The sequence below is a fragment of the Bos mutus genome, chromosome 5 (genome assembly GCF_027580195.1).
Source record: "Bos mutus isolate GX-2022 chromosome 5, NWIPB_WYAK_1.1, whole genome shotgun sequence".
Classification (NCBI taxonomy): Eukaryota; Metazoa; Chordata; class Mammalia; order Artiodactyla; family Bovidae; genus Bos; species Bos mutus.
The window spans coordinates 48,942,604-48,960,881 of NC_091621.1; the positions used below are offsets into that span (position 1 = coordinate 48,942,604).

An 18,278-nucleotide genomic window follows, 5' to 3' on the forward strand; every position below is an offset into this window, starting at 1 on the left:
TTCTCATTATTGTCTCCTAAGGAGATTTTCTCGACATTTTTTCCCCAATTGTATCCCTCCCATGAAGTTTTAATACCATGGGTGACTGTGTATCTGTTTATTACTGTGGCCCTTAAAAAAAAAAAAAAAAATTAAAGGATAATTGCTTTACGGAATTATGTTAGTTTCTGCTGTACATCATCGTGAATCAGCTATAAGCATACATATATCCCCTGCCTCTTGAGCCACCCTCTCACCCACCTACATCCCACTCCGCTAGTTCACAGACCATAAACCACTGTAACATCTATGAATTTTTTACATCACCTCAACCAATTTTTACCTCCTTGGGGCCATATCCCCTCACCGAGAACACCTGTATTAGTCCTTCCTCCAAAATCTTTCTCGAGTCTATGTCCCCTTTCCTCTATCCTCAACGCCCAGTGCCTTGTCTTTACATGTAGTTTTTCACCTGAAATATTCCAGCAGCTCCCAGCTTCCCAACCAGGTGCTCCAGAGTGAGCTGAGTGAACTCTGCTCCTGCGTATCACTTTCTCAAAAGGGATCAGTTGTGCCCCACCCCTGCTGGACCTTTCCATGGCGCTCAAGGTCCCTGCGGAGCAGTCCTGGGCCTGAACCCCCAGCCCTAGCTGCCACCCCCACGTCCTCACTCGGCAGCAGGCACACACAGCACGCAGGCACGCACAGCACACAGCCACGGCCTCTGGAGCACGGCACTTCCTGGTACCTCTACCTAGAATGCCCTTCCCCTTTGCCTGCCCCATGAGCTTCTACTTACCCCCTCGACACTCAACATAATAAGGTACACATATGCTCTTTAAAGCCTTTCCCAATTCTGTTTTACTGCAGGAGAACTAGAAATGTCACTGTCCCTTTCACACAGCACAACTCCAGTTACCTCTAATGATAATAACAGCAATCACTAACACTGTAACGTTCAGTGAACATTAACTGAATATGTAAAATATACCAGGCTACTCTAAGTACTTCACATGGATCATCTCATTTACCTGGAGCACCTTGAAGGCAGGGATTATACCTTAATTTCTGTACCTGTTTAACTCTTGGCACGTGGTAGATACTCAATAAACACTTGCTGAAATAATGCAGGAAGCAAAGTTTTAGAGTTTCTTATAACTGTTTTTTTTTTTTTCTCTGCCTTATATAGCCCCTCCTACAATGGTTTATGGAATTTACGCTGGTAATAAAAAGTGAGGAGGAATAGGATATGACTATTCTGCCCAAGGTCTTAACAGTTTCTTTGAAATATACTGATTTTGTTTTTTTAAAAAAAGCTACTAGGAATGCCTTTCCAAGTGCAAGGGGGGGAATCTAATCTACAACTCAGAATATTTGCATATTTACAAATCTAGTCAATTCGAAGGATATAATTATATCTTAACATGCCACAGGCAAAGCCTTAATCACCTATAACCCAAAAGTTTGGGGAAAACAATGAAGAAAGATTTAGAAATACAGTAGTATTTAAATGCATATGAACAGGAGCCTTGGGAAAAAGTCAGGTTATATAATAATCTAATGAAACACTTTGAAATAGAATACTCACAGAAAGATAAACAGAAAAACACTTTAAACAGCAGAGTGAAACCTACTAATCATAGTTCCTTAAGAGTCACTGGAGAAGGTCATTTAAGTCCAGTGCTCCCCACCCCCATCCTCTGCGAACTGAAATAGCAACCAGCCTTAATAATAATGTGAAAAGACGACTTCAAATTGATTCAGAAAGTTTTACTCTCTGAAGAAAATAAATATATTTTTACACACAGACACATAACCTTCTGGATTTTTTTCTCCATTTGGCATCATGTGGATTTAAGTGTTAGTATTAAGTAAATAATAACTTTTTAGAAATGACTAGAGTTCAAAAAAGAGAGAACTTCTAAAACAAAATGTCCTATGGCAAACACCCAAACACTACATTTCACTAATCATTTATTATAAACCATGGTTCTCTCTGGGCAATAAGATTATGGGTGATTTCCATTTTCTTGATATCTATCTGGAGCCTTTCTTTTTTTATTTAAAAAAAAAGGATTTATACTCAGAAAAAATCTATTTTCACTTTTAAAAGCATATTTTTTATTACACATTAAAAACATTTGTTATTAATTTACAAGTTACTTTCATGTTCAGTTCAGTTCAGTCGCTCAGTCGTGTCCGACTCTTTGCGACCCCATGAATCGTAGCATGCCAGGCCTCCCTGTCCGTCACCAACTCCTGGAGTTCACTCAAACTCATGTCCATCGAGTCGGTGATGCCATCCAGCCATCTCATCCTCTGTCGTCCCCTTCTCCTCCTGCCCCCAATCCCTCCCAGCATCAGGGTCTTTTCCAATGAGTCACCTCTTTGCATGAGGTGGCCATGCGAAGCTTTAGCATCAGTCCTTCCAATGAACATCCAGGACTGATCTCCTTTAGAATGGACTGATTGGATCTCCTTGCAGTCCAAGGGACTCTCAAGAGTCTTCTCCAACACCACAGTTCAAAAGCAGCAATTCTTTGGTGCTCAGCTTTCTTTACAGTCCAACTCTCACATCCATACATGACCACAGGAAAAACCATAGCCTTGACTAGACAGACTAATTTCCCATTTATGATAAGAAACATACTTATTTTAAACCACTACATCTGCTAAGTCTATAAGGCCCCCAAATGATCAACATAGCCCCCTGGAAATTTGAGGTCTCTATCTCCTCTCTTTGAAACTGGGCTTCGGGACCACTTAACTGAAAGAGCACAGTCAAAGTCAACACTATGAGAGTGTCCAGATCCAAGACTTAAACTAGCAGCTTCTACTTCCTGTCTTTTGAAAGTTAACCACCATACTGTAAGAAACACCCCTGCCACTTGTACAAAAGACAATGTGGAAAGAAGCCAACAAGCAGCACCAATTTACCAGAAATGTGAGCAGCCCACCCGGGGAACTGGTCCTCCAGCCCTAAGTAAACCATCCCAATTGGCACGTGGTAGGGCAAAAATGAGCTGTCCCTTCTGAGCCCTGTTCAGATTGCACATTCATGGGCAAAGCCACGAAGTTTTGGAGTAGCTTGTTCCAAGCAAAAGATAACCAGAACACCATATTACACTTTATGCATTTGCCTCCACCTCTCCCCAGTTACCAGAGAAGGCGATGGCACCCCACTCCAGTACTCTTGCCTGGAAAATCCCATGGACAGAGGAGCCTGGTGGGCTGCAGTCCATGGGGTCGCTAAGAGTTGGACACGACTAAGCGACTTCACTTTCACTTTTCACTTTCATGCATTGGAGAAGGAAATGGCAACCCACTCCAGTGTTCTTGCCTGGAGAATCCCAGGGACGGGGGAGCCTGGTGGGCTGCCATCTATGGGGTCGCACAGAGTCAGACACGACTGAAGTGACTTAGCAGCAGCAGCAGCAGCTCCCCAGTTACAATTTAAACACTTTGATGGGAATTCCCTGGTGGTCCAGTGGTAGAATTCAGAGCTTTCACTGCTGGGACCCTGGGTTCAAACTTCAGTCAGGAAACTAAGACCCTTATAAGTTTAAAAAAAAGAAAAACCTTTTAAAAAATAAATAAACTATTGAGGATATGACTCTGCCTTTCAGTTCAGTTCAGTTCAGCCACTCAGTCGTGTCCAACTCTTTGTGACCCCATAGACCGCAGCATGCCAGGCCTCCCTGTCCATCACCAACTCCCAGAGTTTACTTAAACTCATGTCCATTGAGTCGGTGATCCCATCCAACCATCATCCTCTGTCATCCCCTTCTCCTCCCACCTTCAGTCTTTCCCAGCATCAGGGTCTTTTCAAACGAGTCAGTTGTTCACATGAGGTTGCCAAAGTATTGGAGCTTCAGCTTCAGCATCAGTCCTTCCAATGAACACCCAGGACTGATCTCCTTTAGGATGGACTGGTTGGATCTCCCTTTAGTCCAAGGCACTCTAAGAGTCTTCTCCAACACCACAGTTCAAAAGCATCAATTCTTTGGCCCTCAGCTTTCTTTATAGTCCAACTCTCACATCCATACATGACTACTGGAAAAACCATAGCCTTGACTAGACAGACCTTTGTTGGCAAAGTAATGTCTCTGCTTTTTATTATGTTGTCTAGGTTGGTCATAACTTTATCTTTATAGCCATTCATTCAATAAACATGTGAGGATTAACACGTATCTAGACTATGTGAGGGGCTTTCTAGGTGGCTCAGCGGTAAAGAATCTGCCTGCCGATGCAGGAAACACAGGTTTGACCCCTGGGTTGGGCAAATCACCTGAAGTAGAAAATGGCAACCTACTCCAGTATCCTTGCCCGGGAAATCCCATGGACAGAAGACCCTGGTGGGCCACAGTCTATGGGGTCACAAAGAGTTGGACACACAGAGCACACACGCATGCAGAGTCTGCTAGATGGATTTTGCAAGTACAGAGATAAAAAAAAACAGCCTTCACCTTAGAGAAGATTACATTCTATTTACAGGGAGAAACAAAAAAATGACAATGACAATCATAATCTCAAAGACTTAGCAGAACAGCCAGCAATAGTAGATACTCAACGAATGATGCCTGATGGATGAATGAATAAACCAGGTTCTAAGAACTACTTTGTGAATTATGTAATTATTAATACTACAGTGATTCCTATTACTATCATCCTTTTACAGATGAAGTGTACCAATTAGCAACATATTATTTGGTGGCGGTTTAGTCGCTAAGTTGTCTGACTCTTGTGACAGTCTCCTGCATTGCAGGCAGATTCTTTACCCCTGAGCCACTAGGGAAACCCCAACATATTACTTCTTAGCTTTAAATTTACCCTCTTTGTCCTGCTTCATAATACTGGGGCTGGACCCTGCAAACATTTCTCCTTTGTCAGATGGTACAGTGTTAGTTTTCATCGATAGAGGGCACTGGTGAGATACTGCAAGACAACTGCAGAGGAAGGGGCTTTTCATCCTGGTTTGGGATGCTCTGCTTCCCTGGTGGGTCAGACAGTACAGAATCTGCCTGCAATGGATTCCCTGGAGAGGGAATGGCTACTCACTCCAGTACTCTTGCATGGAAAATTCCATGGACAGAAGAGCCTGGCAGGCTACAGTCCCTGGGGTCACAAAGAGTCAGACACTACTCAGCGACTAACACTTTTATTTTTCATTTTCACTTTTATCCCCTCTAAAGTGTATTACTGCATTTTCTATCAAGTTTCTCAACCTGGTAAGCTGCTCTTAAAAACCAGTTCCAGCAGAACTTCCAGCAGGTTCACTGGCCACCAGCAGGCTGCATTTTCATGTGGCAGTCACTTCATCTTCAATGAGGCCTGAACCTCAGTCTTGGGGGTGGAAAGGGGCCTCTTGCAAGCTCTTAGTACTGCATCCTGTAATCCCCTTCAGCCCTTGGAAAACGTAGCTTCTTCCATCTGTTATGCCTGCTTTCCTTGGAGACCTCTTTCACCCTATTAGTAGTTAAGCATTGTTAACTTTTTACTAGTGTGTAAAGCTTTATATTAAATTTTCCTTATTCAAATTACTATGTGGTTTTTGTCTCTAGAATGGATTCTGGCAGGCACATGAAAGAATAAAAGGCCTCTTAAACAAATATGAGAGGGCTGAAGAAGCACATTTTCCCATGGCACCATCAAATGACTAATTAAGAATAAAAAGAAATTGAAATAAAGAGTCAACAAATAAAAATTGGCATGCCAATCTCTTTTAAAATCTATGTCTAATCACATTTCTTAGAAAACATATTTTATCTTTTTTGGTATTTCTTTCAATCTCCTATTTGGTAAACTGTTAAAAAAAAAAAATCAATGCAAATATTGGCCACAGGTGAGACCCAAGGCAAGAAAGGGTTGGAAAATAAAGAAGCTGTGGCTAGCCCAGATCAGGTCATCTAAGACATGTAACTCCAACCAGAACCAAGAACTGGAATTAGAGCAAGATTGCCTAGTGATCAATAAGACTGGAGGACCAGAGCGTCAGTGTTCAAATCTGAGGTCTGCAACTACTCAGCTGTGTGACCTTGGGCAATTTATCTACTAACGATAATGTACCTACTTCAAAGCTCTATGAAGATAAAGGTAAAGTTTATATATATAAAGTCCTGAGGCTAGAACTCTATCCAAATTCTCTTTCTAACCTCCTCTCTACTTCAACATGCTCAATCCATTTTTTCCCCAGTATCATCTGACTATTACTGATCAATCCCTATTGAAATAGATATTGAATACCAATTGAAAATCTATATCTACCAAAAAGGTTTCAGAAGACCTATCTTCTTTCAAAACTGTTCTCCTTTACTCTTCCTACCATCCCTGGCCTTCAACTTGGACCCTGCTGAAATAAGATGTAGAATATTCTCCTTCTTAAAAAGAACAGGAGTGATACAGTACAGCCGACATTTCTCAATCAGCTCTTACCTCTTCCTTGTGGATCTGTCCCTCCCTCACTCCATGTAACTCTGGTGTCCTAAGGGAAGGGCTCACGACTCAACGCAAGATAACCAGACTCTGAACCTTGGAAGGAGACGAAGTGGAGGAACTGAGCTGCAGACAGTCATCAATGCCCAGAAATCCCCAGGGTTGCCTCACTCCTGCCCTTACTAAGTCCGGGAATTTGAGCAACTCCTTTTAAGTTGTGAACGACCCAGTGCATGTTAGAGAAATTCCCACTTTTGCTTATGTTAGCAAGAGGTCTACTGCTTGAACCAGAGGTCCCACATACAAGTCTGACTGACTTGCATCCCTTAGTTTCCCCATCTGTAAAGTTTCTGAGATACCTTCTGGCTCTGCTGCTGCTGCTGCTAAGTCACCTTCTGGCTCTAACCTTCCCCAATTCTGACAACAGGGCAAGTCCCAGAAGACGTGCTCTGATTGTTCTGAATTCTCCGTAACAATGGCACCATTACCACCCAGCCCCCATATACCTTATGGACAAATGCGGGACTGAGAGATGCTTTCAAAGTCTTATATTTAGGTTATAAAACCACAAGCCTCTCGTTTGCCACTTGCTACATCTCAGCAGTATTATTTTGGTAACAGCGTCGCCACCCTCTCTGCTTTGGTGCTGAGCATAAATAGAACATGAACATTTCCAGGAATTGTCAACTTGGCACTTCTCACAAGGAGTTAAGATTTCTTTTAAAACACTAACAAAAATAAAGCGTAAGACTAAAACCTGCCCCAAACTTCTTCTAGAAGTTACATTTCTTTCTCAATTAAAATTTACTGTTTGGAAAAGGACAATGTACTCCTTTTTCCCCTTCTGGGAGAGAAGTCCTCCAAAGAATCATATCCATATACTCCTTACTGCTCAAACTGAGGAACAAGTATAAACACAGCTGCCTATTAAAATTAAGTAAAGGCAAACATTCCTGCAGCTAGCTACAACAGCAGCCTACAAGTCTGAACTATACCCATAAAAAGAGAACACTACCTTGCTAAACGTACAGTTTAACTCTGAGGCCGAGCCACCAGAAAAGCTGGTTATTGCAACTGATGACTTTCCACAGCATGATTTAGGAGCTGCAGAAATGGGGCCGGATTCCCGGATTAGAAGAGCCGAAGCACCATCTCCTGACCATAGCCAAGAAGATTGAGTTTTTTTTTTTTTTTTTTTACTCTCAAGGTACCCAGGGGCCTGTTCCTTGACCTCATATAGCCTCACATTACACCCTACTCCTCCCGCTAAAATAAAAGGATAAAGTGAGAGATGCGGGAGAAAGAAACCAACCAGGAATTAGTCTTTAGACAATAAGTGGGGAAGAGAAAGAAAAGCCCCTGACGCTGCACTTCTGAGACAGACTGGAGTAGGGGAAAGGAGAAGAAAGCAGACTGGTAGATAACAGGCTCTGAAGCACCACAGGCTCTCAGATTAGGGAGGAGAGAAATGCAAATTTTGAGAAAGTGTCTTTACAGGACATGAATCAGCAGTCTTTGAAGTCAAAGTCTCTAGATTCCAAATTAGACTTAACTATGTTGTATAACCTTGAGCAAGTGACTTAACATCTCTGTGAGTGAGGGTAATAATACCTTCCGCCTCATCAAGTTACTGTCAGGATTAAATGAATTAATAAATGCAAAGGTCCTGGCACAGTGCCAGGCCAATAGTAAAGTAGGTCCCCAATAAATACTGTGATTATTATTCCACTAGTATTATTTGAGGCTCTTGTGAGACACAGAAAAGACTAAAATTAGTTTTTTATTATAAATTGAAACTGTGGGCAGACAGACAGATTGTCTGACCAACCCACAGACAGACAGACCAAGCCGGTCTCGGTCTTTACGACTGGCCGTTTGCGCCTCTCCTCCCCTCATCCGTCCTTCAGCCACCATCAGCTCCCTCTCAGGCTGACAGTGGCACCAGTGGTAAAGAACCTGCCTGCCGATGCAGAAGATGTAACAGACACAGGTTCAGTCCCTGGGCTGGGAACATACCCTGGAAGAGGCAATGGCAACCCACTCCAGTATCCTTGCCTGAAGGAGCCCATGGACAGAGGAGTCTGGTGGGCTACGGTCCACAGGGTCACAAAGAGTTGGACACGACTGAAGCAACTGAGCACGCACGCAAGCCTGAGGCTGATGGCAACGCTCAACTCACTCTCTGCTGGCAGCTTCTGTCTCCATTTGGACACAGCTTGATCTCCAGCGCTCACAGTACTGTGGGCAGTCTGTAATTACCAAACAATGTGAACAGACAATGAAAGTAATTCCCCCAAATCCAAATTCACCAGATAATTCAAAGCCCTCCCGTCAGTTTTTCTCTATCAACACAGAGCCTATGAATCCCCACAAAGCTCTAATGGAGTTTAATGCTGGTAGTAGACTCACACCTGCATGGGGTATGAAATGCTAGAACATTCTTAAGCTACACTGTTTACAGAATTCAAAGAATTAAAAACAATGGTGCGCACAGAGTTAAAACAAAACTACCTATCCTTCTACATCTCCATTCCTACCTCCTTTCATGGTCCCCCACCTGAAAATAAGAGCAACTCTCAAGCAAGCACAAAGCTTCGGGAGGGCCATTCCTGGGAAGCAACAGGTGAAAAGGGAGCCCAATCTGATGGTGAGGTCTTTAGGCTTTCAACCTTGGCGACACTTTAAAATTACCTAGGAAAGTGTTCGTGCCTGTGTTTGCACCTCTGTCTTTAACACCACTGCCCAGACCCCACCTCCAAAGATTTCGGCACGAACTGGCCTGGGGCTAATACTGAGGATCATTGGTGGTTGTTTTTTTTTTAAGCCAGAGTTGAAAACCACCGAGCTAAATCAACCCTGATTGATCAGCATGATCAGCATGACTGATATAGCCAAGCGACCCATACATCCACAGGAGAGAGAAACAAATATCACAGGGAGGATTTCAAAAAGGAAATAACATTAAATCCATTTTTTAGAGTGATATGGAGGCATCCCTCCTGGGGAGACCTGTCACATGGTCTGCTGTTCCTAGAAAGAGCAGCAGTTTGCTGCCAACAGATGCATTATTTCATCAGTCCCATAAATACTTGATAAAAGTCTTCCGCTCTTGCTTTATGTCAGCCTTGCAGAAGAGGTGAAGGACGGGGTGGGAGGAGGAGCTTTCTGACAAAATGTAGGGCTGACCCATCAAAATTTCCTTTTAAATGATTAAAATTGGCATCAATAAAAATAAGATATTTTAGGAAAATCTCACCCCAGTATACCTCAAAAAGCCTTTGAAAATTTCCCCTTAAAATGAAGAGAAAAGCATGAATACAATTTTTTAAAGGCTAATTTCGATTACTAACACTACAGCTTTATACAGTTCCATTTCTCAGCCAGTAGGGAGCCAAAATTACATAGCAAATGTCCTAAATCCAGAGTCAAGAGGCCTGGGTTCTGGTCTTGACAAGTTACATTAGCTGTGTGATTGTGGGCAAGTTGCCTTCATCTCCCTAGCCCTCAATTTTCTCAGAGAAAAATCAGATGATCTATGATCATCACCTTCCCAAACTTAAAGTGCACAATGCCGGGATGTTTCTCCATTTTGCTAACTTATTACATTAGCAAGTGAAGGCATTTACAATTTAGACAACTTAAAATTAAGTCATTCTCACAATTCTGCCAGTAAATTTAACCAGTTGCCAGCCACTGTGCATCCACTGAGAAAGCAAAACAGTAAAGTATCTTGACTAGATGTTACCTTCTGTCTGAAGGATGGTTAGAGCCTTTCTGCCCCAACTATGCCAGCCAAACTAAGCTTCCTGTCCCCAAACTCCCGTTGCTCTTTTAAAAGAGAAAATACATGAAAAACATCTTCACGCTTTTTGCTGTATCTCATACCATTATTATTTTCTTAGGATTTTCCTTTATGTTAACTCATTTCTAAATACCATGTGTTTTAAAGGAACTTCAAAAATAGAAGCCTGTTTTACTTGTGATAAATGGAAGAAAACCACTACAATAATACAAGAAAAAAAAAAGCAAAACAACTGAATTCTAACTCAATACTGTTGTCCATAAAAGGCTTTAAGCATGAGGAGCTTTTTCAGTCTATCAAGAAGAAAAATTGTCAAGGGTTGCAAGAGACGTAACAGAAATACTTGTACCAAATGGAGGTTTTCCTTTGGATTAAAACAGGATTAATTCCATGTCCACATATCACCTGAAATCATTTTAAGAACCACCCAAGATCACGGCTGTGCACACATCTCACATTCTGGGAAGCACAACAAACAGCCGTGACTGGGCCTTAGCAACCAGCCACGGGACGCAGCATCTCTCCGAAAGGAAGGCTATTCCCCCAGAAAGTTCTGGGCTCTAGCCATGTTGTCACTGGGGCTCCCACTTGAGTTCCTTTGCACTTGTAGTCCCCTCTATCTGAAAGCTTTTCTTCCAGGCATCCACTCTGTTGAAGAATTCAGGTGTCTGCTGAATGTCCTCCCATCAAAGCAGCTTCCTCTGACCACCCCATTTACTGTGGAAAGCCTCTCCTCACCACCCCGCATGCTGTTCTTCTTCAAAGCACTCTCAACCTGATGCATTCTTCATTCACTTGCTTGTTGTCTGTCCCCATGAGACTACAGAATAGTAGGAGTCCAGAAGAGCGGGGGCTTTGTTTACTACAGTACCCCAGCACCCAATGTCTGGCACATGGTCAGGACGAATATTTGCCAAATGAATGAATGGATCTTCTCAGTTGATCTGGAGAGCCTTATTAACTAGTGCCTGGCACTTACTTAGTCCTCAAGAGGTATATGATAACTGTGCTGGAGACACACAGAAACTCAGGCTCACCATAGACTCTGCCTTTAGCACGAGGAGGGGTCTTGCTCTGAATGCTGACACAGCACACCCTCTCTAGGACACAGGATGCCACACAGTGAAGTCTACTCAGCCACAGAGGAAGGGTCTGAACAGACCATGAGTCTGATGAACTAAGATCAACCCTGAATTTACCACACCCAGGTTGTGGTTTAGTCGCTAAGTCAGTCATGTTTGACTCTTGCAACCCCATGGACTGCAGCCACCAGGTTCCTCTATCCATGGGATTTTCCAGGCAAGAATACTGGAGTGGGTTGTCATTTCCTTCTCCAGGGGATCTTCCGGACCCAGGAATTGAACCAGGGTGTTCTGCACTGCAGGCAGATTCCTGCGTTGCAGGCGATTCTTTACTAAATGAGCTATGAGGGAAGCCCCAGAGTAGGTATGAATTCATGGTATAATTCAAAAATCCCACCCTGGAAATCTCTCTAATAAACCTATTACAATACCTACAGTTTTTGGTTTTTTTTTTTTTTCCCTTTATTGCTCAGTAACTTCAGGTGTATCCAAGTATACATCTGACAGCCTCAGTATATCCCTAAACGGTGGCTGGTGCAGTTCTGCGTGGTCACACAAGGCCAGCTCCAAAAGGGACAGGCTGAGTCCTGGAGACTCTGGGGTAGAGGGGAAACAAGCCAGCCCTACATCCTGCTCTGGTGAGGGCAGCCACACGGTCCAGGGCAAGGGTCCATGGCGAGAACCAGCTCAGGCAAAGTTACAACAAATGTCAGCCCCAGGACAGCTACTCCAGCAGGCATCCGATGCTAACACAGGAGGCGATCAGCTGCATTCCAAGGTATCCGTGCTTCATCCTTGCTGGTGGCTAAGAGACTATAAAAGCAGAAATTTAGCCCAATGAGGAAGGAAGGGAAAAAAAAAAAAATCTTGAGCCTAAAAAGGACTGGAATTAAAAGAAGAGTTGCCAGGCTGACTGTTCAGTGGGAATCACGGCGGAGACCCACTCCTACAGCCGGGGCCAACATGGTAAAACAGAGAGTCCTTGGGCCCAGAAGTCTCTACCATCATGACTTAAGGCTAAGTCCTACCAGCTGGTGAGACCAGGCTGCTGACAAACCTCCTTTCCAGATCCGGATTAGCTCGGGCACCCACATGAGCTTGTCAGCCTAGACAGGGGCCCATGAGTAGTGGGCAGCCAGGCACGCAAGCACATGCACGTTTACCCCGATTCAGCACCGTCCTCACCCTCTCAGTGACTTGCCAGGAGCCGGGAGGATTTCCAGCTGATCTAGTGTCTAGTGTGTGACCTTGGCCAGTAAGGGACACACTGAAGCGTCCCTTCCATGGTGCCAAAATGGATTAAGTCATTTTATCACCAGAATTCCTCTTTTAAAACATAAAAGTCTTTATAAGGTGAGAAAAACAAGAAGTCAATTATCCATTAACGTGCTGGGCTTTTTTAAAAATATACAACAAAAATAGGGATACCCGTTATCTAGGCATATTCAGAGACAATCAAAGATTTAAAGTATTTTCTTTGGTGTTTGCTTTTTTGTTTTTATGTTTTGGAATTTCCTGGAGGCACAGTTTAGAAGAAGAGAGAGGATCAAGCTACAACTTAAGTCTTTTCTAAAAAATGACACCCAGAAAATAAATTAAAAGCAACTAACTGGAATTAATCACCAAATATGGCCTTTGAGGTAGCTCAAAGTTTACAAGTGAAACACAAAAATTAACCAGACAAACAAAAGGAAAACCAAGAACCAAACAAGAAGACCAAAACAAGAAAACTTTTTATAAAATAAAATCAGTTCATGCAGGTCAATCAGGATTGACCTCTTGGCCAAAGAGAAAGCCATTCCTCCCCATTTGTTTTCAAAGCCTCCCAAGAGGAGACCACCAAGCCTACACAAACTAATAATTGCAACCAAAATGAGTAAGAAGTCAGAAGAGGTTCACGTCTACACACACGTATATATAAGCACCACATTTTCCTACATTCCAATTCCTCAAAATTCAAACATGCCTTTTAAAAAATTTAAACGGACTATTTAAAAGCTTATTAAAATTACTCCATTACAACTCCGAAGAAGCACAGGGATCCTGGGAAATAGGCCTCTGGGTCCATTTGCAAGTTTTATAGGGACATTAAACTGAAGGCATTTCAAGTCTAGTACTCTTCATACAATGTTTTTAAATAGGTTTCCAATTCAGTCCTAATTTAATTTTATAATTAAAATACTGCCATCAAATTAATTGATCTAAAAACTTAAGGTTTAAGGTCTCAAATAAAGAATCTGTTAACTAACAACTTCTTTGAAGTGTATCATTTCCTCTATGCCTTACATACATAGATAGTGCTGAAACTTACGGTGCAGTGAATTTTCCATAACATATGTTGATTTTAAAAGTGATTTTTATAAGATGGAAAATTACAAAATGAAGAATGGAATGATAAACTCAAAATTTGGGGTTTATCAGTGAGTGGAGGCTAGGGATGAGCTAAGATTGGGAGGACGCCCAGGGGCCCTCAAAGGCCATGCAATAATTTTTTCAACTAAGTGACAGGGAAATGGGTGTTCACTTTATCACTATTCTTCATACTTGATTATATTTTGTCATCTTACTTAAAAATATTCAATAATTATAAAAAACTATTTAAAAAGTGAGTTTGTGTAATTGCCACTGTGCGAGGTACACAGAGCATCACATAAATCAAACTCTCTCTTCTGGATATTTTTTCAATAGCACTGTTACTCAACAAGAAGTACAACAACGAAGAGGACTTCATTTGTGCAGCAACCAACCTACTGTTCCATTTGACCACTTCCACAGAATTAACAAATTAATGTTATTTTTCCAAACTTCAATTTTTTCCCCACTCTAATGATTCATACTGCTCACTTAAAAACCTTTTTTTCTTCAACATCTCTGTTAACTTTCACATTAGTAAAAACATAATTTCAATTTTTATTGTTCTTTGAATGAACTGCAAGAAATGAAAATGGGGTCATACCTCTTTGAACAACATACAAAAGTACTATTTACAACACCCACAATGATTATGAAATTAAATATTTTGGTAGTAATAAGCTTTCAGTTTGTCTGTTTTGTTGTTTCCAATTATGTATTGCCAAGAGGAACCTCTAAGTCAAATATCATGTAACATGGATTCCCTAATGTTTCTTTTACCATTTCCCCACTTCTTCGTTATTTATTCTGCTTTCAATCAAGTGGTAGAAACATCTTAGCTACTTCAGTTTGGCTTTGTTCACACACCTGGAGTATTTTATTTTGTAAGGATAATCCAATTTGCAAACTGAAATATTCAGTTCAATTGAATGAAATGAAAATATTTTTGCTTTTTCCACAGGGGTTTTACAAGGCCTTCCTAAGTCAACCAGTTATCTCATACAGATCAAATATTCAGACATACGCCATTAATAAAAACAGAAGAATTAATCAGTATTATTTAAAATCATTCAAAATATGAGGACCATGGGACAAAAATAACAAAGTGAAGTGAAAGTTGCTCAGTCGTGTCCAACTCTTTGTGACCCCATGGACTAATACAGTCCATGGAATTCTCCAGGCCAGAATACTGGAGTGGGTAGCCTTTCCCTTCTCCAAGAATTTTTCCCAACCTGGGGATTGAACCCAGGTCTCCCGCATTGCAGGCAGATTCTTTACCAGCTAAGCCACAAGTGGTCTTTTTATTCCTGGTATTTTTTTTTTTTTTAACCAGTTATATTGGTGTTTAAAAAACAGCAATAACAAACTCTGGGGACCCCTAAGTTGGAGTAGTTCTAACTATCATTGCTGTAAAAACCTTAGCTTTCTTTTTTCCTTTTTTTTTTTTTTTTTGCCAGTTCAGTTCTCTGCTCCTCAGTCTCTGCAGAAAGGAGAAGACAGGGAGGTGTCAAGCATGAACAAGTGTTTCCTATCACATCTTCTTCCTGCTACAAGCCAGGCTGATAGCACCAGGACTGTTTCTCTTTTCCATAGCTTCCAACTTTCCTTAAAATCAAAATGAGACACGTACTGCCCACCCCAAAAAACTGCTGTCCTTATAAAATTAAATACTCTGGGTGTTTGAACAAAGTCAAACTAAAAAGGATGCCTTTAAATCAATAGCCTTTAAAAACAAACTAAGCCAGCCTTCCACATAATTCTCGTTGGCCATGCAGGACAGGGAACAGGTGCAGGCGTGCCTTCCTGGAGGCGGTCTCCTTCAGGGGTCTGACCTTTTCCAGCCAGCCGCGCTGGCACCCTGCGAATCAGTTATCAAGAAGCCGAAAGCCTGCTTTCCCATCTACACTTTCTAAATGGCTCCCGATGCCAAGGACTAAGATATGACCTGGCTCTCACATGAGAGCATGCCTCCCAAGTGACCTGCCAACTTTCCCTGGAAGTATTTCTAAATGTATCCTCTGAGTTTCCTCCTCCCCCTCTCCATCATGGGCCATTCCTCCATCCTTCCCTGCACTTCATAATTCCATCTCCTCGTCTGGTCCCTCCAACAGCCTGTGCCTTCAGACTAAACTCTTTACCCACTTTCAGGATCCACCGACCTCCACCCAGACTAAAATCACAACTTCAAATCCAAAGGGCATAGTTCCAACAATTTTGGAGCTGGCCTGGAGTGAACTTTTTGAGGCCTACCTGCAGGCAGTTCAACTATGGCTTCTTCTCTTGCCTTCTCCAGCTTCTCCCTTACCCAAGGGAATTCCTGCAGGGAATCTAGGAATGCATCGAAGGCTTTAGGACCTCTGGAAGGTAGGATATCCAGCAGTAGCATTGTTTTCCGGAGGCCTGTGGCTTGAGCTTTAATTTCTTGAACGTGGCTTTCTGTCAAGACCCCTTCCTGATAAAGATACTGGAGGACTAGCCCCTCCACCAGTACCTCTGCACCCAACTCCAGGCGAAGGGAGCGAAGCACTTGCTTGTCTCTAGCTTCCATTTCCCCCTGGTAAGAGACAAAATGGTAACTCAGATCACAGGAAGTCTGATGAGCCCCTAAAGATAGTGTCTTACAATGCAAGCTCCTTAAGGTCATGGACATCTTTGAACCCTAGCAAAGCACCAGGCCACAGTGGCTGTTAAGCCTAGTAATATTAATTTTGAATGGTTCAGAACATGACGAACAGCACTGAACATGAATCCTCTTCTCTGTTTTTCTTTTCTACACAAGGGGAACCTAGCTCCATTCCTTGTTCTATAAAGAGATTTGGGGGAAAGTGGATCAGAGACCCTGCTTAAAAAGCAACTTTTATCTAAAGATTACAGAGGAGCATTTCATTCTAAAAAACTTGGGAAGAAATAGTGCTTTTAACATTGACGTCATCAGAGATACCCACCACTGCAGAAACGGCCTAGGTGCACGCAAGTGCCCTTTAGACCGTGTGCTTTTGCAGAACCTGAACAACAATGGGAGTGGGGCCAGAAACCGGCAGGTACCAGTGAGTTTAAGGGTCATTTTCCCTAAGAGAAAAGGCCTATACACGACTGCCTTCAAAGAAAACATGAAGCGTTCATGCCCTGTCTATGGCATACATCTTACATCTACAATGTCTGGAAGAATTCCGAATCTCCATCACAACACTGTCATGGCCACACATGTATGGGACACTTAATGTCGTGGGGGTTTTTCCTTTAAAAGACTAAAAATAAAACAATCCACACGCCATTGAAGGCTTGTGTCCAAGACCACAGCATCAGTGAGGAGAGCAATGGCTAGGAGAGTAAGTGGCGGGGAGGGGCCGCGACGGCGGCAGGTGGGGCCTCATGACACAAAGAAAGTACAAGCACAGCGGGCGACCCTGAGAGGCGGCAGGTGAGCAGAGGGGTGTGCACTTTGGCGGCCCCCGCCCTTGTGGAACTTCTTTTCATTCCCTTCCTCATCAGCTGAAGCTCTGTGGTATTAGGAACGGGAAGAACTACGAAAGATTTTCGGGAAACCTGACCCGCTAAAAAAAGGGTGCTGGGAATGACTGCAGAGCGGACCGAAAGGAGAGCGGCCCAGGTATCCCCCCACCGCCACCCCAACCCGGCCGGCTCCGAAACGCCGCGAGGAAGTTAGCGAGCGTGGGAGCCGCACAGGGACCAGGCCGCAGACGCCACGGCGCGGGGTCCTTAAGAAAAGATGGATAGGGGGATGCCAGTTTCCTGTTACTTACGTCTGCAAACACGTATCTTAAGGGAAAAAAAAAAAACTGCAACCGGAATCCAAACTGTCAGGGAACCTGTACCATAAGCACCATCTTTGTTGAAGGCAAAGAACCTCTGAACAGGAAGTCATGACTCCATCTTTGTTAAGGGCAAGCACAGGAAGTACTGTGGTCATCTTTATTGGTGGCCAGGATGAAGCCTTTTCTGCCATGTTTGCTATGGGTAAATAAAATAACCACCTGGAGGTGGACAATAGCATCATTTAGGGAGAAGGCAATGGCAACCCACTCCAGTACTCTCGCCTGGAATATCCCATGGATGAAGGAGCCTGGTAGGCTGCAGCCCATGGGGTCGCTAAGAGTCAGACATGACTGAGCGACTTAACTTTCACTTTTCCTTTCATGCATTGGAGAAGGAAATGGCAACCCACTCCAGTGTTCTTGCCTGGAGAATCCCAGGGGGAGCCTGGTGGGCTGCCGTCTATGGGGTCACACAGAGTCGGACACGACTGAAGTGACTTAGTAGCAGCAGGGGGTTATCTAAGGAAAGGAGTAATTGGATAATTGCATTTTAACGCATTATCTCCACCTGGGTCTTGCACTCAATTGACAGATGGTTGGGCCTCAAAAGTCATCTTATCAGGGAGGCCTTCCAAGACCACTGTTACTCAAAGCAGCAGTTTCGACCACCAAACTGTTTAAAATTCCAATATTCACCTCCTCATCCCCTTAGTTCCAGCTTTGTTTTTATCTGGAGTATGTGTCATTATCTTACTAAAACTTTTACTTAATCATTTATTCCCCACCCAACATTAGATAATTCCTTTATATCACAGGGGTACTCCCCACAAAGAGTGACAAGTCAGTCAGGATTCA

General features: G+C 42.9%; 1 protein-coding gene across 1 annotated transcript in view; it reads right to left on the reverse strand.

The window, feature by feature from the left end:
* Window positions 1–17,546, reverse strand: part of CRADD (CASP2 and RIPK1 domain containing adaptor with death domain) — a 190,781-nt gene extending 173,235 nt beyond the window's left edge. The window contains exons 1-2 of the mRNA XM_005889064.3: window positions 17,412–17,546; window positions 15,898–16,201 (exon numbers count right to left, since the gene is read on the reverse strand). Of these exons, the coding sequence (XP_005889126.1) occupies window positions 15,898–16,195 (298 nt within the window). The 5' untranslated portion in view covers window positions 16,196–16,201; window positions 17,412–17,546. The remainder of the gene's footprint in view (window positions 1–15,897; window positions 16,202–17,411) is intronic.
* Window positions 17,547–18,278: the final 732 nt, after the last annotated feature.